General features: G+C 43.2%; 1 protein-coding gene across 1 annotated transcript in view; it reads left to right on the top strand.

Moving 5' to 3' along the window:
• The window catches only part of dpp6a (dipeptidyl-peptidase 6a), a 319,256-nt gene extending 298,237 nt beyond the window's left edge, over positions 1-21,019 (top strand). Inside the window, exons 19-22 of the mRNA XM_068008292.1 lie at positions 1,189-1,247; positions 5,774-5,846; positions 11,150-11,223; positions 18,340-21,019. Of these exons, the coding sequence (XP_067864393.1) occupies positions 1,189-1,247; positions 5,774-5,846; positions 11,150-11,223; positions 18,340-18,486 (353 nt within the window). The 3' untranslated portion in view covers positions 18,487-21,019. The remainder of the gene's footprint in view (positions 1-1,188; positions 1,248-5,773; positions 5,847-11,149; positions 11,224-18,339) is intronic.
• The last annotated feature ends 361 nt before the right edge of the window (positions 21,020-21,380 follow it).

Raw genomic sequence — 21,380 nt, 5'->3', positions numbered from 1 at the left:
CTGCGATGAGGGGCTTGTCCTATGAAGAGAGGTTGAATTGAATGGGCCTATATATTCTCTGGAATTTAGAAGAATGAGAGGTGATCTCATTGAAACATATAAGATTATGAGGGGGTTTGACAGGGTAGATACTGAGAGGTTGTTTCCCCAGGCTAGAGAGTCTAGAACTAGGGGGCATAATCGCAGGATATGGGGTCGGCCATTCAAGACTGAGATGAGGAGGAATTTCTTCACTCAGAGGGTTATGAATCTTTGGTGTTTTCTACCCCAGAGGGTTGTGAATGCTGAGTCATTGAATATATTCAAGGCTGAGATGGATAGATTTTTGGACTCTAGGGGAATCAAGGGATATGGGGATCGGGCGGGAAAATGATCTGATTGAATGGCGGAGCAGGCCTGAGGGGCCATATGGCCTCCCCCTGCTCCTATTTGTTATGTTCTTCTGTAAACAACACTTGGTTTATTGAAAATTTCAAAACTGAGATTGACAGATTTTTGTTAGGCAAGGGGATTAAGGGTTACAGAATCAAGGAGGGTAGATGGAGTTAAGATACAGATCAGCCATGATCTAACTGAATGGCAGAACAGGCTTGAGGGGCTGAATGGCCTCCTCCAGTTACTATGTTGAGCAATAACAACAGATCCCTCTCCTGTCCTGTGTCCTGTACCGAAGAATGATTTATTTCCCTTATTACCTTACCTTTATGCATGTTAAGTACCATTTGCACTCATCAGCCTATCATCCCGACCTATTGAGACTCCTCTGCAGTTGGTTTGCCTTTTCCCTATTATTTGGACACCTCCACCCTAATTTGGTGATGTGACAAAAACTAAGCACTTTTGTGTATGTTGTATTATTTTTTGGTTTCTTTATGCACACTGGTTTAAGTGTAGGGTACAATGAGAGGAATTTTCAAACTGCAGAGAATACTCAAGCTTGGGGTACAAAAGGTCACTTTAGCTGCATTATCCTTAAGCAGCACTTCTTGACACCGTTAACTACTTCGGCGTTGTTCACAAGATCACAATCTAATTAAGGATGAGGAAGGCCATTCGGCCCATCATGACTCAAAATAAATATGTCTTTCTTTCTGAAGCTTACAGACAAATGTGGGATGTTATTGTAGCTGTGTTTTTAACAGTGCTGCGTTTCCTTGTGCATCTGACCGACCATCTCTTTCCTCGCAGCATCTGCATTTTCCGAACGATATTTGGGAGCGCTCGGCAGAGATGATAGAGCTTATGAGGTAAGTGCAAAAAAAAAAGCAATGGAAAGCAAATTCCGTTTTTGGACTATTTGTAGGGGAGATTGTCCGCTATTTAAATGAATGGACGGCAACTGCGTGGGTTTCATCAAGTTACACTGAAACTACAGCACAGGAACAGGCCATTTGGCCCAAATCGTCTATGCCGGTGTTTATGCTCCACACGAGCCTCCTCCCTCCTTTACAGGGGCGTGCTCCGATCGACCCAGTTTTCCAGTGGAAAACAACAACAACAACTTGTATTTAGATAGCGACTTTAGTGTAGCAAAGCTATGCAATCCATTACACCCGGGTACAAACTCAGGAAAATCTCTCCTTGTGCTTGATAATCAAACCGACAGGTTTGAGACAGTCTCCTAATGTTACCACCATCTAAATCCTAACGAATGCACAATTCTGTCCCAGTGATACTGATGTTCTGGCATCACGCTCTGTTTCCGTTTCTTATTGGCATTTCTGTCCCCAAAGAGATATTAAATGTTTCATGAAGTAAAAAGAACATGTTGTTTGTTAATAAATCTACATACTTCAGTAATATATCTTTAATTAAGAAGATTCGGCCTTTCGCTTGCAGTGCCTTAATCTACCTTGCTTGTAGATTTACCTCCATGACATACTGTATTATCACTGTGTTCCTAAGGGGGTCAGTGAGGTTAATTGAATGAAGCAAACACAGTATCTGCCAGCAATCATAAATGTCACATTAAGTATGTTACTTTTTGAATTATAAGAAGCAGAGGCACATAGTAATTTTTTCAGAGTTTATGTATAATTCATCGTTTGCAGTTCTAAAGAGTTTTTTATTCAAATTGTAATTTTTATACATCGTCACAAGTCCTCTCTCCAGATAACTTGTTTTAAAGGAAACACCCAATGACCTTCAAAGTATGCTGTTAGAGTTCACATTTACGAAGTGTTCCTTAGAGTAGACAGGGCTTGATGGCCGGCGCGGACACGATGGGCCGAAGGGCCTCTATCCGTGCTGTATAACTCTATGACTCTCTATGACTATGTTACCAGAGGATATCCCCGATCTCTGTAACCTCCTCCAGCTCTAAAAACCTCCGAGATCTCTGCTTTCCTCCAATTCTTGCCTCTTGCGCATCCCCGATTTTCCTTCGCTGCACCACTGGCGGGCGTGCCGTCGACTGCCTAGGCCCCAAGCTCTAGAATTCCCTCCCTAAACCTCTCCGCCTCTCTATCCTCCTTTAAGATGCTCCTTAAAACCTACCTCTATAACCAAACTTTTGGTCATCTGTCCTAATATCCCCTTATGTGGCTCGGTGTCAAATTTAGTTTGATAATCGCTCCTGTGAAGCACCTTAGGTCGCTTTGCTACGCTAAAGTTGCTATCTAAATTAACAAGTTGTTGTTGTTGTGTTAATCTGCTTGTTTTAGGCAGATTAATGTCTGCATTAAAGTAATAGTCAATAGTGGGAATTGCAAATGAATTTGTTGAGTGTTTGTAAGAAAAATTGCACAGCTTATTTTCAAACCCATTTAGTGTCTTGTGATTCCTTTTCGTTCTAACTTTTTGTTTGTGCCATGGCTGATACTGCCCAGATATTAATATCATGAGTAAGTGGAATGTGTATTTACTGAAGCACATGCTTGACAAAAATTAAGCATTTTGGCTTGGTGGCAGTGCCTTGAATTCAGTCACAATACACAAGGAGTTAAAATCTAGCTGCTTTCAGAATCGTGCACCCAGCCTACCTCAATACAATGTTATAAGGTCTACTGGTTCGTTTAGTCTCCAAACTGATTGCTTGAGAGGGAAGACAAGCAGTACAACATAAACACAAACAACTGTGTGATTTGTTCGCATGTGTGAGATTGGCAGCTTCTTTTGAATGTCACTGGCAACTGTTAGTCTGAAACCTTCAAAGGGCTCATCAGATGAGTTAGTCCCCGTAACTGGTATGAATATGAGGAAAAGAATAACTATGAGTATAAAAAGTGAATTATAAAATATAGTTTTGTATGAGTGATTGCAAAAGTTTATTATTTTCCTTAATTCAAGGAGTTAGTATAATTTAATATCTACTGTAAATCTATGTATTTTACTACTATTATTTATTTGCTTGTTCCTCTATAAGAATCATAGAATCTTACAGCACAGAAAGAGGCCATTCGGCCCACCGTGCCTTTGCCGACCCTTTGAAAGATCTATCCAATTAGTCCCACTCCCCTGCTCTTTCCCCATAGCCCTGCAAAGCTTTCCTTTTCAATTATATATCCAATTCCCTTTTGAAAGTTACTATTAAATATGCTTCCACCACCCTTTCAAGCATTATATGCAGATCATAACAACTCGCTGCATAAAAAAAATTCTCCTCATCTCCACCCTGTTTCGTTTGCCAATTATCTTAAATCTGTGTCCTCTGGTTACCAACCCTCCTGCCTGTGGAAGCAGCTTCTCCTTATTTACTCTATTAAAACCCTTCATGATTTTGAACACCTCTATTAAATCTCCCCTTAACCTTCTCTGTTCTAAGGAGAACAATCCCAGCTTCTCTAGTGTCTCCACATTACAGAAATCCCTCATCCATGGTATCATTCTGGTAAATCTCCTCTGCACCCTCTCCAACATTTCAATCGTGACTACACTTCAAAAATGGTTCATAGGCTGTAAAGCATTTGGGACGGCTTGAGGTTGTGCAGTCAACAGAGGGCAATGGTTAGAGAATACGGAGTGGTGTTATCCTGAGAAACAGCACCATCATCCATGCCCCTGCTACTGGGCATTGTCTCACCAAGCCCTCTAATCTGTGTGACAGCAGAACCCATGCAGCAACGAGATTGTTAAAGCTCCCATCAACAGCTCTCTCCAGACAATCCCCCAAGTGTGTCCAAGGAGAAGGAGTGAGTCTGTTGCACATGGTAGCATGTTACTCCATTGTAAAGGTGCTTGGAGGTACCATATGTTGCATGGTGGACTGCAGTGTTTCAATTCTGTGCATGGACTTTCTCCACAGGTCCAACATCTGCTCAAGGTACCTTGGTACAATCTCCAAAACTGCAGCAATCTTTGATGCTCAGAAAGCACGTTTCTTTTAAGAACAGGTATCCTGAGGTCCAGCTCCCTGTTCTCGTCAGCTAAGGATGGGTGCGAGCTGGCCCTCCAGACAGCTAGTTGTTATCCGTCCCTCCTCTGCCACCGTCTGTTCCTGCTCACTCATGCTCTGTGTATCACCCTGTGCACTCTTTTCAGCCTTAATCTCAAAAACCCCTCAGGATGGATTTCCCTGAGGTGCTGCATGAGAGAGATTAGAGTGAGTGCTGCTGGACGTGGTGAATTGTCGATTTTCTGGTGTGAAAATGCACCTTGCAGGTACAGTAGCATAGTGGTTATGTTACTGGACCAGTAAGCCAGCAGCCTGGACTAATAATCTAGAGTTCAGATCCCGCCACAGCAGGTGTGGAATTTAAATTCAGTTAATTAATTTTTTTTTAAAAAGCTAGTATCAGTAATAGTGACCACGAAACTACTGGATTGTTGTAAAAACCCATCTGCTTCACTAACATCCTTTAGGGAAGGAAACCTGCCGTCCTTACCCAGTCTGTCCTATATGTGACTCCCAACCCACAGCAATGTGGTTGATTCTTAAATGCCCTCTGAAATGGCCTAGCAAGCCACTCAGTTGTACAATCCCGCTGCAAATGCAGTTCAAGAAGGCGGCTCACCACCACCTTCTCAAGGGCAATTAGGGATGGGCAATAAATGCTGGCCAGCGACGCCCATATCCCATGAATGAATAATAAGAAAAAAGTAAGAGAAAGGGATTATGGAAAAAAGCATTTAAGGACGCAACAGGAAGGGTCTATTACAGGAAGAGGTTACATATGTGAAGTGTACCTGCTGTATAAAGGGCATTCATAGGAAGCATTTCAAGTACTATAAGACTGTGCAAGGCTTTGGTCGGGTCTCTTACCTTGGCACACCTAGCGAGGGCATTCAACGTCATAGCACTAAAGCCAGGTAGGTTAAATTGTGCAAAAGGCATTCACGTTTGCTCTGCTCAGCTACAGAAATGTCTACCACCTGTCTGAAAGAGGACCTCACTTCTCAGTCACAGTTGCTTCAGTAAGAACTCAACATTGGAAAATCAGAGAATCCCGTTGCTGGACCAAGCTAGTGAAGATATACTTGTAATTTCCTATATTTCAATAATTCTCCTTTGCATCAGTAAAAACTACGTCCCTTTTCCTGCTGCAGGCCTTTAAAACACTTCAGAAGTAATCCATTGATGGTGAAGTGCTTTGGGTCATCCTGAAGATGTGATAAGTTGCTATATAAATGCAAGTTCGATCTTTCTTTAGATGCCCCACTGTAAAAGGGATAGCAATTGGGTGGATGCTTTTCAGTGGGCCCTCTTGATTAATTTTCATTGGTTTGACTAGAATAAAAAGGCTATAGGTTTAAAACTGTACTCATGTTATGATTATTAATTGTATATGTGCTGTGTAATCTGACGCCAACGTGGTTCTTTTTCTTTACAATGTAGATAGCCAAATTAGCGTATCGAGTGTCACGACTGCGAGAGGAGGAGTTGTTGCTAATCCATGGGACTGCAGACGGTAAGAGGGTGAACAAGTAAATTCCATAGATTCTCAATCAAGATCCTGGACCTGAAATTCTGCGGGAGGCCTTTCGGGGAAAGATAGAGGTTTCGAGGTGGAAATTCTGCTCGCTGTATGGAGATCGATCCCTGGCCTGTGCTGAGCTATCTCAGCCGGGGCAGCCATTGGGTTGTTAAAGTGAAGCCTAGATTTTCCGATATTGCAGTTTAGACTGCAATTTAAACCAGTTGGTTTTCACAGGCTCAAATGGAAATGTACAGTTTGCACAAAATTTACTGAGGTTGGCTCATTTGCAATAGTTCAGGTGCAGATTTCCACAGGTCCAGGGAGCACATAATTTAAATGGAAGGGAGCAATTAAAGTCAAGGGTCAAAATGGGGGGATAAAAATTCTTTCCTGTCGGGAAACGTTTAGCTTTCACAAAATCAAGATAAAGGATTTATTTCATGTGTGGTATTGCAGCTGCAAAACCAACACCCTGCCACTTCGGGACACAACACACTGGTATAACAATATGTGCCACTACACCACGGGCATGGTTTGTACTCCAAGCCGGGTACCCCACGCGTCACAGATACCCGCGTGGGGAACCCGGAAGCAAATTGAGTGCGTCGCAATCTGCAATCGCAACTCAGTGGAAGGTGAGTATTTGTGCTTCTGGGATTCCCACGCGCCAGACAGCCAGATTAAGAGGCTGGCTGCCTGTCGGCAGTGAAAGGAGCCGCAAATCAGAGAGGAGGGAGAGAGAGATCATCGGGTTTGGAAAAAAATCACAGGGGGTGGGGAAGAGGTGGGGGGACATAGACGACATCAGGGGGTAGGCAGCCAGCAACAGAGTTCAGGGGGGTCAGCCAGCTACGACATCGGGTGAGGACAGCCAACAACGGAGATTGGGGGGATGGAGTCGGCCAATCGTAGGGATACTGTCGGCCAGGTGAGCTTGTTGGGCCTGATGAAACACTCCTGCTCCTCTGGGCCCACAAGCAGTGCAATAAAGGCACTCACCTCATGGATCCGGCCCTTCCCACTTGCTTTCACCTGATGTGAATCAGAATCGATGGGAAACCCAAACAGGTAAGGTTAAATTCATTTTAATTGTCCAATCCACAAAATATTAAGTATCTTACATATCTCAATGAGGTACATTGCCCTTTTAATTATCGGCCCGTCGGCTTTAAATGGGGGTGGGACTACCTGGTGTCTGCTCTCCACACGCAGACAAACCCGCCTGGGTTAAACCCAGAAGTGGGCGAGTTGGAGCCGGGATGTGGTCCCGCTGCAAAAGCCTGTTATTTTAACCTCCCACCCACTCCCAACCCACCCGTTCTTGGGGGTTAAAATTTACCCCATCTCTCTGAAAGTGTTTGGGTTTGATTCAAGGCTTCTTTTGTAGGAATCCAAAATATCTGTGCTGGCACCCATAGCCCCCTCGACATGATTCAAACATGGTCTGGTGTCGTCACTAGGATTTCAGTCGAGTGCAGTGGTTGACGTGGGACACTGCCATTCTATATCTTTTTCAACTGTGAAAAGCAGTCAACAGTATGGGGGGGGGTGGAGGGGGTGGTGTACTGAGAGGGGTCCTAGATCGTGGAGGGGGTCGGAGATCATGGGGGTCGGAGATCGTGGAGGGGTCGGAGATCAGAGGGGGCGGAGATCGTGGAGGGGGTCGGAGATCATGGGGGTCGGAGATCGGAGGGGGCGGAGATCGTGGAGGGGGTCGGAGATCATGGAGGGGTTGAAGATCAGAGGGGGTCGGAGATCATGGTGAGGGGTCGGAGATCATGGGGAGGGTCAGCCGATCACATGTGTCGGATCGCAGCTGGTAGGCTTGTTGGGCCTGGGGGAATCACTCCTGCTCCTCCTGGCCCACAAGCAGTGCAATAAAGGCACTTACTTGTTGTTCTGGCTCTTCTCGCCTCCTCTTATGTGGCATGAAGCAGAAGGCCCAGGAATCCCGGCTCCCAGGAGTTAAAAATAAAAAACTTATTAAAATGGAGGCCCGCAGCCTCCTAAAAAGCTTTCACTGACCGACCCGCCTCCTGAGAGCGAGTTGGTCACCCGCCCCTCGACCCACCTCCGTTAAAACCAGAAGTGGGCCGGTTAGGGTCAGATTTTACTTTTTTACGATTTTTACCTTCCCACCCATCCCCCAACCCACCTGTTCGTGGGTCTAAAATTTACCCTCAGGAGTCCAGCAGCCATGAGATGGGTTCCCAATGATTATGCTGTTGAATCCGGTTTCTATAGACCCTGCAGTCGACTTCAATCTTACCTGAGTCTGCAAGCTTACCATTAGTCTATGAAAAGCTGATTAAACAGCAAACAGGCTGATGACCAGCTTTCTGATGTCAAGCTGTGAGAATCCTAATTAAAAGGTACTTAAGAGCATCACCCAAGAGGCGTATTGGCATAATTGCAATTTTATGGGAGACTGGTGCCAATCCGTTCAATAGGCCTAGTGACAACATTTCTGTTACATTCCAATGGCACATCAGCAACACAAAACTCAATTTGCAAAGAGTTCAGCAGGAATATCAATTGGTGCATAGCAGATTAAAAGCAAACACCCATTTAAGGCACTCGGGATATGACAACTCGAAGTGTTCCGAATTCCTGAAGAATTGTCTTGCTTTGTCCTTCTGGTAATGCTGGAACTTCATGAATTGTGAGAGTTGCGAGCATTAAATCAAGGGAACTCATAGAATCATACAGCACAGGAGGCCATTCAGCCCATCGTGCCTGCGCCGGCTCTCAGAAAGAGCTATCCAATTAGTCCCGCTCTTTCCCCATAGCCCTGCACATTTTTCCTTTTTAAGTATTTATCCAATTCCCTTTTGAAAGTTACTATTGAATCTGCTTCCACCTCCATTTCAGGCAGTGCATTCCAGAATCATGTCGCATTCTGTGATAAACTGGAGGACTCACAAAATCACCAGGGTTTTACGCACCATTCATCCTCTCAGTTTGCAGGATTAGGACAGATCATGACTACAGCTCTCCATCTGTAATGGGCACCATTTGACTCTTTTATCATTATTAAATGTCCCAATTGAATCTCAGTAGCTCTTTGAAGACCTGAATTTGTTTTGCATCTGTCAGATTGACATATTTCCTAATCCTGCATTAAGATTTCTGCAGTCAATTTCACAAGCCATAAAAGGGCTTTCTAAAGGGACTTTAGTAATAAGAGATTGTCAAATTGGGGGTAGTGCCGCTAAGAGATGAAGGAAACGCAATCCCACCCTCCCAGCAGGGAGCCACACTGCCAGGGAGTGTCGGGGTAGAGAATTGGGGCGTTCAACGCTATAGTCCTGCTGCTGACCCACACTCCCTGTAAACTTGGCTCTCCGCTGGGAGCACAGAGTTGTGGGATGTTAGTATTAAAATTGAACCAGCAGTTAGGTACTGATGAGTAGAGCTGTGCTCATGTGTGAAGTTTTGTTTGTGCAGAGCTCCATTTCCAGAAGTAAGATCGGTTCCAGAGTCCCCCTCCCCTCCCCTCCCCTCCCCACCCCCGTCCACCCCAGCCCTAGCTTTGTTCTGCTGGCTTTGTGCTGCACAATACAGCAGGCCAGTCCCTGTAGGAGAACCAATCCATAAACCCTAAACATTAAATCCCATTTTTTTTTTATTCGTTCATAGAATGTGGGCATCGCTGGCGAGGCCAGCATTTATTGCCCATCCCAAATTGCCCTTGAGAAGGTGGTGGTGAGCCGCCTTCTTGAACCACTGCAGTCCGTGTGGTGACGGTTCTCCCACAGTGCTGTTAGGAAGGGAGTTCCAGGATTTTGACCCAGCGACGATGAAGGAACGGCGATATATTTCCAAGTCGGGATGGTGTGTGACTTGGAGGGGAACGTGCAGGTGGTGTTGTTCCCATGTGCCTGCTGCTCTCGCCCTTCTAGATGGTAGAGGTCGCAGGTTTGGGAGGTGCTGTTGAAGAAGCCTTGGCAAGTTGCTGCAGTGCATCCTGTGGATGGTGCACACTGCAGCCACTGTGTGCTGGTGGTGAAGGGAGTGAATGTTTAGGATGGTGGATGGGGTACCAATCAAGTGGGCTGCTTTGTCCTGGATGGTGTCGAGCTTCTTGAGTGTTGTTGGAGCTGCACTCATCCAGGCAAGTGGAGAGTATTCCATCACACTCGAACTCTGCGTTCTAACGAAGCAAACTCCATTTGTCCTGGAAATCTCCTCAATCGATCTCAAGGTCATCTTTACTCTCTCATCGGTTCATTTATTAGATATAAATGAACGAAATGATATAAGGCAATTAGAAGTGAGCATTTTAAAACTGTGCATAGAAATGTAAGATGGTATATCACCCACTTGACAGGATGACACTCAAACTCCGTTGATAATTATCTCATCACTTCTCGACTGTTGCGAAGAAAAGCAAAATTTCATCCATATAAAAAACAATTACAGAGGTTTCAGTCACATGAAGATAAGCTATTTATGCTGGTATTAAGGAGTAATTAATTAAATGATCAATTACACTGAACTCAAATCAAAAATAGTAATTTTATACTTTTTCAGGACAAAGGAAAAATTAATGTTTTAAAAATAGAACACACTGGAAATGTACAACAGGAAATGTCCAGCACTGAAAAGAGAAAAGTTCTGGGCATCGCACCTCAGGATGGATATATCGGCCTTGGAGGGGATGCAGTGCAGATTCACCAGAATAATACTGAGCTAAAAGGGTTAAATTATGAGGACAGGTTGCATAGACTAGGCTTGTATTCCCTTGAGTATAGAAGATTAAGGGGTGATCTAATTGAGGTGTTTAAGATGATTGAAGGATTTGATAGGGTGGATAGAGAGAAACTATTTCCTTTGGTGGGGAATTCCAGAGCTTAAAATTAGAGCTAGGCCGTTCAGGGGTGATGCCAGGAAGCATTTCTTCACACAAAGGATAGTGGAAATAATGAACTCTCTCCCCCGAAAAGTTGTTGAGGCTGGGGGTCAATTGAAAATTTCAAAACTGAGATTGATAAATTTTGTTAGGTGAGGGTTACAGAACCAAGGCAGGTAGATGGAGTTAAGATACAGATCAGCCATGATCTAATTGAATAGCGGAACAGACTCGAGGGGCTGAATGGCCTACTCCTAGTCCTATGTTCCTAAAAGTCAGTTAACATTTTAGTTGTAGACCTTCTTCGGTATTTGTTTTTTCTCTTTTCAAATGCTGACACCCTGGCTGTTTATTTCCATTATTATTTGTCCTTTATTACAGCTTTCCAGCATTTACAGTTTGTTTTTCCTTTATATCTCATAACTGTCTCTTTCTTTTTCAGAAACTGTCCATTTCCAACACACAGCAGACCTTATAACCCACTTAATCAATGCAAAGGCTAACTATTCTTTGCAGGTATTTTTTTCTTTGCATGATTTACAGAGTCGCTGCTTTGTATTAAAAGGAGCGCTGCCAGCCTTGGTAAAATGATTTACAATTCATCATAGCGGGCTTGTAAACAGAAGTGTGCGGTGACATGGCAAGTTAATGCGTCGCCAATTGTATCTGCGGAAAAAACGTTTTTATTTCACTGAATGTTTCTTAAAGAGATAGCCGGCTGTTGTCGTGGGAATTACACCTCTGGGGACTGGGTTTGAATCCTGCCCGGACTAAAGGGATGAAAGGCTCCTTTGTCTATTGGCTGTAAGAATCTTATATGAAATAGGTCTGAAGGTTTCAGTCCACTTCCTGATTGACCTGTGCCCACAGCACTCTTCAGTAGAGTCCCCATCCATGCTCGGCCACTTGGGTAACATCAGTTACGGTGAGCATCTCCACGAGTGCTAGAGTGCTGCGTGGAGCACGACTTTAAATGGGCCTAAGAGCCACCGGACCTAGGCAATCACACAATCTACTGGGAAATCTACATTCCCAGCCTGCTGTCTGACTCTCTGGAGTCAGCACCTCCAGAGCAGTTCTCAGGCTGATTTGTAGTCTCACATCCCCAACCATATGCAATAGAGCCACTCCACATCGCTCACTTTAGTTGATGTAACCAGAAAGGCCTACCACAGAAGCAGAATCAACTCTACGGCGGGTAATTTTGACTTTAGGTGAAGGTGTCAAACGGGCGATATCGACGGAAATAGGAACATAGGAACAGGAGTAGGCCATTCAGCCCCTCGTGCCTGCTCCGCCATTTGATAAGATCATGGCTGATCTGTGATCTAGCTCCATATACCTGCCTTTGGCCCATATCCCTTAATACCTTTGGTTGCCAAAAAGCTATCTATCTCACATGCAAATGGGGAGAGATGTATAACCGCCAGCTGAATCGATATCACCTATTTTATACTATCGCCCAAAGTCAAAATTACCCCCTACGTCTTTGAGAAACATCAAAGAAGTTTACAGTGAGTGTACTATTTCCTTCTATTAAAAGAGTACCGTAAACTCCCACTGAACTTTCCTTCCCTTTTAAATGAAATCACATCTTAACATCTTGAAATCTGAAGGTGAACCTGGATTTGCATGTGGTCCGCACAGCAGCTCATTTACGGTCACAAAGCAATTACGCCCCTGGAAATTGCTGTAACTCCATTGCGAACACGCTGGAATGGCCCGAAACTATGCTGGCTCCTAGCCTAGCACTAAAGTTTGTGGGTTGGCCTGTTGAGTGCCTGACTCCTACCCATCTCGAAAATAGCCATCGATGTAAAGAGGTGGGTGGGGGTGTTGAGGAGCATATGATTGGGATATGGTGTATGGTCGGCACAGGTAAGCTTGGTGAGGTGAGTGGGTGTGGGGATTACATGGGGGTCACTCATTGATTTTTTTTTCAATGTTCCCTTTAAAGGGTGGGTAGATATGGGATGTTTCCAGAAGGGGGCCCCAACACCATCCCTACCCTCCCTCCCCTACCCCCGCCGGGCCGGGCTACATACTCCCAGGCTTTGCAGCGTTGTTGCATTAGTGAGAACCCAAGATGTGCCTCTAGTAATGCGGGTGCCTGCCAATGGTAGGCGGGGTCAGTGGACACATTTCCTACTTACGCTGGGATGTGCCTCCCTGCAGATTTTAGCAGGCCATCATTTCTTTAGGAAAATGTCTATGAAATGATATCTGCCAGTGGGTTTACCAGAGAAAGAAGTCCAGATTTCCTCGGTCACTGGCCTCGCCAATATGGCCAAGATTGTCAGCATTGCAAGCTATTTGAAAATACCAGACTTCTGGGGAAAATAAAATCACAACATATGTGGTAAAGCTTTGGGGACAAAAATTGATTCATTTTGAAAATCAATCCCTTAATTCATGAAATCTTCATTGCTGTATTTATTCACCATTCTACAACATGGACACCAACTGAGTCACATTAATGTTGAATGTGAAATGTTCTGTACAGAATAATTGAGATAAATTGCTCCAGATGCTTAATTTTCACTCACTCTCGCTCCCAGTAGCTCGAGTTTATTTTCCCCTCTAATTAATCACCCTTTCCATATGCCTGCACGTTATGTAAAATATCCCTCACTACAAATGCATACACATTATATTGATAAGGAAACCAGTGATCCCTTGTTATTCCGCTAGTTCCAGGTCCGCTATATTTTGAAGCCCCATTGAGGAAAGTCTTATAACCACGAGGCTACCACACCCATGTTATAATAATAACATAAAGGGCCAAATCTTCCTGGAACAGTAACAGCGTGTTAACGACACATGCCGTTATTAATGCACAAACCGGCCAGCAAGTTCAGGGGAGGGAAGAAATACGCCATGAGTTGGGAATCTCCAGAATTTGCTGGTCGATTAATGCCGCTGCGCCGTTTGCCTCGTAAAAACAACATCTCGTCCTTAGCTTCCTTGTTATTTTTTAAAACTTGCTAGATTTGTACATTAACAACCTATTAAACTCGCCGCAGAAAGTTAGGGCTCATAATTAGCAGCGTAAGTACCTTTTAACAAGGTGATAATTGCTAATGCAATGCCAATCAATCTCTCCAGCCCAGAAAGGGAACAATTTAAACTGTTGAGTATCACTCCTAGAGATAGTGAATTCTTCTTAGAGATTTTTAAAATTTTAAATCATATATTTTTTTCTTACTTTCCTTTCTGTCTCTTTTTTCTCTCGTAATCCAATCTTTCTTTCACTCTCTTTATTTCTTTTTCTGTACCTGATTTGACTCTAATTCACCCTCCTTCTCCAACGTTCCTTTTTCTTTCTCAATCCATAAATCTCAGTGGTTAAGGCGATAGACTATTGATCCCGTTGTTCACTCAGGTCCCAGAGGTCCCCTTGCCCTCGACGTTATCAGCTCGCACTTCCAGCAAGTTATGGCGCAAATTATATTCAAGCTGAAGGGTGCAGGAGAAAGTCTAACTAACTATCCATGACGTGAGGTGCCCCTCTCCAGCATGATTTGGCCCATTATTAATAGCAGCCCAGAGGTTCTGAGTTCATACCCCACCATGGCAAGTTGTGAAACTGAATTCAATTAAAAAAAATGTTGCTGATCACCAGAAAAGGAGCGTGAAATTTGCTGGATTGTTGTAAAAACCTAACTAGTTCACTAATGTCCTTCAGGAAAGGGAAACTGCTACCCCCTACCTGGTCTGGCATACGTGTGAATCCAGTCTCGCACTATGTGGTTGACTCTTAATCCCAACTAGGGATGGGCAAAAAATACTGCCTTACCAGTGTCGCCCATGATCCAAAGAAAAACAAACAGGCCTTCCTCCTTCCCTCACTGTAGACATTTCCACCAATATAGGTTGACACACTTAGTAAATAACAGAAGGGTTAATGAAGCAATTCCATGCTCCCAATGGAGCACGAAAGACTTAGACTATAGACCTCCCATTCTCCAACAATACTCCCTTTGAATGCAGCTTTTTTTTAATTCATTCATGGGATGTGGACTCTGGACTCGGCAAAGGTCCCGGCAGATTGGAAAACTGCCAATGTAACACCCTTATTTAAAAAGGGTAGTAGGCAGAAGGCTGGAAATTATAGACCAGTTAGCTTAACATCTGTGGTGGGTAAAATTTTGGAGTCTATTATTAAGGAGACAGTAGCAGAACATTTGGATAAACATAATTTAATAGGACAAAGTCAGCATGGCTTTACTAAGGGGAAGTCATGTCTGACAAATTTGCTTGAGTTCTTTGAGGATATAACGTACAGGGTGGATAAAGGGGAACCAGTGGATGTAGTGTATTTAGACTTCCAGAAGGCATTCGACAAGGTGCCACATAAAAGATTATTGCTCAAGATAAAGAATCACTGGATTGGGGGTAATATTCTGGCATGGGTGGAGGATTGGTTGTCTAACAGGAAGCAGAGAGTTGGGATAAATGGTACATTCTCGGACTGGCAACCTGTAGCCAGTGGTGTTCCGCAGGGGTCGGTGCTGGGTCCCCAACTCTTTACAATCTATATTAACGATTTGGAGGAGGGGACCGAGTGTAACATATCAAAGTTTGCAGATGATACAAAGATGGGAGGGAAAGTAGAGAGTGAGGAGGACATAAAAAACCTACAAGTGGATATAGACAGGCTGGGTGAGTGGGCGGAGATTTGGCAGATGCAATACAATATTGGAAAATGTGAGGTTATGCACTATGGCAGGAAAAATCGGAGAGCAAGTTATTATCTTAATGGCGAGCAACTGGAAAGTACTGCAGTACAAAGGGATCTGGGGGTCCTAGTGCAAGAAAATCAAAAAGTTAGTTTGCAGGTGAAGCAGGTGATCAAGAAGGCCAATGGAATGTTGGCTTTTATTGCTAGGGGGATAGAATATAAAAACAGGGAGGTATTGCTGCAGTTATATAAGGTATTGGTGAGACCGCACCTGGAATACTGCATACAGTTTTGGTGTCCATACTTAAGAAAAGACATACTTGCTCTCGAGGCAGTACAAAGAAGGTTCACTCGGTTAATCCCGGGGATGAGGGGGTGGACATATGAGGAGAGGTTGAGTAGATTGGGACTCTACTCATTGGAGTTCAGAAGAATGAGAGGCGATCTTATTGAAACATATAAGATTGTAAAGGGGCTTGATCGGGTGGATGCGGTAAGGATGTTCCCAAGGATGGGTGAAACTAGAATTAGGGGGCATAATCTTAGAATAAGGGGCTGCTCTTTCAAAACTGAGATGAGGAGAAACTTCTTCACTCAGAGGGTAGTAGGTCTGTGGAATTTGCTGCCCCAGGAAGCTGTGGAAGCTACATCATTAAATAAATTGAAAACAGAAATAGACAGTTTCCTAGAAGTAAAGGGAATTAGGGGTTACGGGGAGCGGGCAGGAAATTGGACATGAATTTAGATTTGAGGTTAGGATCAGATCAGCCATGATCTTATTGAATGGCGGAGCAGGCTCGAGGGGCCGATTGGCCTACTCCTGCTCCTATTTCTTATGTGGGCATCACTGGCATGGCTGGCATTTATTGCCCATCCCTAATTGCCCTTGAGAAGGTGGTGGTGAGCCACTTTCTTGACAACTGAGTGGCTTGCTAGGCCATTAGGAATCAACTACATTGCTGTGGATCTGGAGTCACCTATAGGCCAGACTGGGTAAGGATGGTAGGTTTCCTTCCCTAAAGGGCATTAATGAAGCAGATGGGTTTATTTTTTATTCCTGATTGTATTTAATTAATTGAATTTAAATTCCCCAGCTGCCATAATGGGATTTGAACTCACGACACTGGATTATTAGTCCAGGCCTGCTCGATTACTAGTCAAGTAACATAACCACGATGCTACCGTACCCAGCTCCCCGGGGCAAGTGCAGGATCCAAGAATTTACCCTATAATTTGAATTCCCACCGTTGATCAGTGGCAGCTAGCAGTGTTACAATGGGATAAAGAAATAAAATGCATATTTGCTTTTAAAAGTTATTGATAATACTGGCAGCCTTATACAGTGCATAAAACCGGTGGGGAATCCATTTGAAAGAAATTCAGAACGATAAGGGAACTGCTACAGAAAGTAAGCAGTATGATGTGGCAACATTGTAAAACATTCCAGCCAAGATCTACCTTTGTTGCACCAGTAAATAGCATTTTAGTAATCTGTGTGCAATGAAGGCTGTATATTTTTAAGCCCCTATCATGGCTGTCCAAGAATTCTCCAAATGCACTAAGAGGCATGCACTGTAGGAAGTCTTAGAAGTATTATTTATATTTTCTTTTAGGGCAGTGTGAGTCTTGGACCAAGTGATATCAGTTGTGCTAAGCTGGGTGTGTCACAGAGAACCTAAGCTGCCACTTCTGGTTATCCAGACAGTTTTTAAAAAATGACTCCCTTCGATGGGGCAGAGGTTTTTGAATGACTTTTGTGTATTTCTATACAGCTTTTATTTTCTTCTCTTTGATTCGCCTTTCTTTCCTCCCTGGGCCCATGGTCAGGCAAATCAGCCGCCCATTATACATCTCCCCCCTGATTTTCTTCTACATTGACTACAATGGAAATACAAATCGGGAAAGATGTATAACGGGAGGCTGAATCAACATCGGCCATTTTACACTATCGCCCACAGTCAATGTCACCCCCAAGTAAGCTGTTAAAGTTCATAACATTTATTAGAAGTTGTTCTAATTGGGAGGAATCTACAATTTCTGTCCCATTATTGTACGCCCGCTGTTATATTGCGATCTCTTAAAGAGGCACCACCTTCGTTTAAAAAAATGTGCTTGGATGGATTATGTTGCTTGGGGGAGGAGAGAGAACAGCCATGTGTCATTTTCATCACAATGTTAGCACATTAATATATAATTACTTGCAGCAGTTACCATCCATGTTTGCAAAATAAATGAAAAAGAAGTTTGCAAACAATTTTTTTTAAGAGATAATGTGATTCAAGACCATCTGGTTCATCCTTCCAGAAGGAAGCTACAGACTCCATCCCTTGGAGCCTATAACTGATTCTTAAATGACTTTAGGGCTTTGGCCTCCCTGAACTACCCAAAGGTACATTCCACCTGTTTTTTTAAAAATCTGGAATAAAAAGCTGGTATCAGTAAAAGGGACCATGAAGCTGTCGGATTGGCGTAAAAACCCAACTGGTTCAGTAATGTGCTTTAGGGAAGGAAACCTGCTGCTTTTACCCAGTCTGGCCTATATGTGATTCCAGTCCCACACCAAGGTGGTTGACTCTTAACCGCCCTCTGAAGTGGCCTAGCAAGCAGTGAGTGGAGGATAGTTACATAACACAAATTGATTATTTCTCCAGTAAAATGCAGTGAGTGGAGGATAGTTACATACAAATTATATGCATAAAACAATCCCAGTCACTTACAGCAGTGCGGTCTCCAGGCGTGACTGACGGGGGGGAAATTACCCAATTATCTCCATTCTGACCAGGAATAGTGGTGTCACTATATGCAGCCGTAAGAAAAACTAGGAACTGTTCCCACGTTGAAGATTCTCCTCCTGAAGATAGCTCCCGTTTAACAGTGGTGTCAAAGCGGGTTATCCTTTAAACGGAGTGTGTGTCTGTGTTGCTTACACGTGAAACGAACTCTTTTTGCAGATCTACCCCGATGAGGGCCATTTCATGGAAAAAGTCGCAGTTAAGCAGCACCTGCACAAATCGATTGTCAGGTTCTTCGAAAAATGCTTCAGTCCCCCCGACAAGATCCCAGTAAAAGCAGAAGTGGAGGAGGAAGAGGATGATTAAATTTTTGAGCTGCGTGCCAAGCACAAACATCTCTTTTATAAAGTACAACTGATTTCGTTTTTCCAGAACAGTGTTATGTTAGCATGTTACAAAGACTGAGAGCAGGAACTGCCTGCTTCACTGATGTCACTGTTTCCTCATCGGAAGAATCTCCAGCATGAAAAATAAAATCGAAGTGGTTGACTGTTCCGATGTAATTGACATCCCAAAAATAAACGGCGTCAATTTCTGTAATTTCTCACACGATGGGGCGTTACAAAAATACACTTAACGGATGACTGAGGAGAGCATCAGCAGGCGCAGAGTTCAAGTAAACCAAGAAGGTTTGCCCGCACATTCAACGAATGTTTTATCAAGGGTCACCTAGATATCAACAACAATAAAACCCAATACATCAGCAAACGTTCGAGTTATTTAATGGCTTGAGGTGGAAACCAAACTGCACAAGCAGTTTTATAGCACAACTACTACATCAACAAAAAAATAATAATTTTGACTTACAGTGGAACCTTCATTATTTGTGTTTCACCTGTCCCCATTTGTTAGCCACTCGAAATTCCATGGAGCAAAGCTGTAGCTGAGGCATCACCTCATCGCTCAGCAGGCCTCTCCTGCCTGATTCTAAATCAACCTCAAAGCCCAAGAAAGATTAACTTCACTATATTTCATATGCATTGTACTTGTCTCCATTCCCATCCCCAGGGTATTGGCTGGACCATGGGCATTTGCAATCATCCACTATGTGGGAGGCCATCTCTATTATGGCCGATAATGAAGGTTGTACTTGTAGTTCTAAAGCTTGGAACCCATTTGGTTTTTGCCCACTGTGGGGCTGCATTGTCAGAACAAACTAAACTGCCATTAATATTTGTTTGAACTCAATTGTTCTCCATTTCCACCTGTTCTGTTTGTGGTACGCGACGTTACGCGTTCATTTTCATAGAACTTGCAAATCTTCAGTTCAATCCAACCCAGCCCCAGCGCTCGTATCATTTGCTGTTACTTTAAACAATGTAAAGCCGAATTGCCGACAATAATGTTGCAGGTTTCCAAACGTCCTCCTTCAGTATTACTGTGTCAGTCTTAGAAAATGCATCTGTGGCCGGGAAAACCTCTCCACCTCCGAAACTATTACGAATTGCTTGCTTTAAATGTATGGTTGCAGTGTTGCTCTTTTCTGGCAATGTGAACGTGGGTTTTTTTTATGCATAGGTACATTTTTTTTTCTACAGTTTCATGTTTGCCTTCTCCGCCTCCTCCACAGTTTGTACTGAATTCGTCTTGGTGTTTGGTAACATTTCGTTAATCCTCTAGAGTGCCGGTGATCTGATGTATAAATCACATTGCAACAGTGTGCAAGTTCTGGTCATTCGAAAGTTCCGTTGATCCCGTCACGATCGGGGATCTGCACCTCGCAGAAACTGTTTTCATCATCCAATTCCCCCAAAGGGACTTCTGTTGCAAAATGCAATTTGATTATTAACCCTTAAGTTACCGATCGGGGAAAATGCGCAACAGTAACCATACCAGCTAAGTGTTCTTAAAGAAAATGGAAAAAAAATATAAAACTTTCTCCTGTATTTTAGGCTGCAGTGTAGTCCTTTCATAATGAATATTTTTGTGATTTGTGAAAAATATTACCCGTCGCATTTTTTAGTTACTCTTGTCATTCATAGTGCAAAAAAAAAGGTTGATTTAGTACTCAGAGGATTAACAGCGTGCAAACTTCCTTTGGAAATCATCTCTAATCTATGGATTTTTAAAGTGTTTTGTCCACAGATTTAGTTGACACATTAATAACTAATTTTGCAAATTTGCACTCCCGCCTTTCACACTAAGACCATGGGTGAGCTTTCTCATTTTGGGAATAAAAAGAACTAAGGTGATAGCGATCGCGAGATCAGGTAGGACAAAGAAGAGACTAAATCTCACCCGGAAAGTAACATATGCCTTCCCCTTACATCAACCAGCTGCTTCTTAAATTTGTCTTGGTCTCAACTACCCAACAACAACCTATTGCAGCTTTTCCGTGAGAAGAACACCTTTTGATTGCTAACGGTTAACCCTTTCACAACTGTATCTTAGGAATACTTACTTTCATTATTCTTTAAACCTGTAAACATTGGAGCTTTCATACGTGACATTTAAGATAATATTCCATGTAATATTCACTGGCAGTTTCACCACTGTGGTGCACATGGAGGCTTGGGACATAAGGAAAGGCAGAAAGGAAATGTCTTAACAGTTAAAGTACTAACACGTTACCATCAAAGTACTAACATGTTACCATCGGACTACCAATCCTGTACTACAACTTTACAGTTTAGCAACATTCACATTAGAGAACCATACTATAAAATATCGCTGTCAAATGATCAATAACTATTGGTGCATTTATATCATTGCATTAAACATTTCTCATGTTTATTATTGCTGTGTGTGTAATTGTCCCACGGTACTCAATGAGTTGAAGGTAATATCATTTCCTACCAAACTTATTAAATAAACAGTATTTAATTCTGAGATCCCGCAACTTATGGGACTGGTCTGGATTTATTTCTGAAAACAGAAGTTTTAAGTAGCAGTTAATGGCAGTTCGGGGTTTGTGAGCTAATCATTCAGCCAGATCTGGCTCTCCAGAAATGAATTTCAACATTTAAGGCCTTTTGCAAACTGAAAAACCAGGTACTCTGACAGTGTAAGAGAGAATTGTTCATTCTCACCTCCTTGGTATTGATTACAAGTGAAGAACCATTTCATGGAAATGGATATTTAGCCGCCTTTCAACCAACTGTAATCTCACTGTTTGTGAAGAGTTGAATTGAGCACAAATTCGAAGTGCCAGTAGAATTCCCATGGCATTGCTCCTTGGTACTCCAGGTATGGTTATTGAT

Source organism: Heptranchias perlo, chromosome 2, assembly GCF_035084215.1.
Source record: "Heptranchias perlo isolate sHepPer1 chromosome 2, sHepPer1.hap1, whole genome shotgun sequence".
Taxonomy (NCBI): domain Eukaryota; kingdom Metazoa; phylum Chordata; class Chondrichthyes; order Hexanchiformes; family Hexanchidae; genus Heptranchias; species Heptranchias perlo.
Note: the sequence above shows the minus strand (reverse complement) of the source record. Positions and strands in the feature narration are given on the sequence as shown.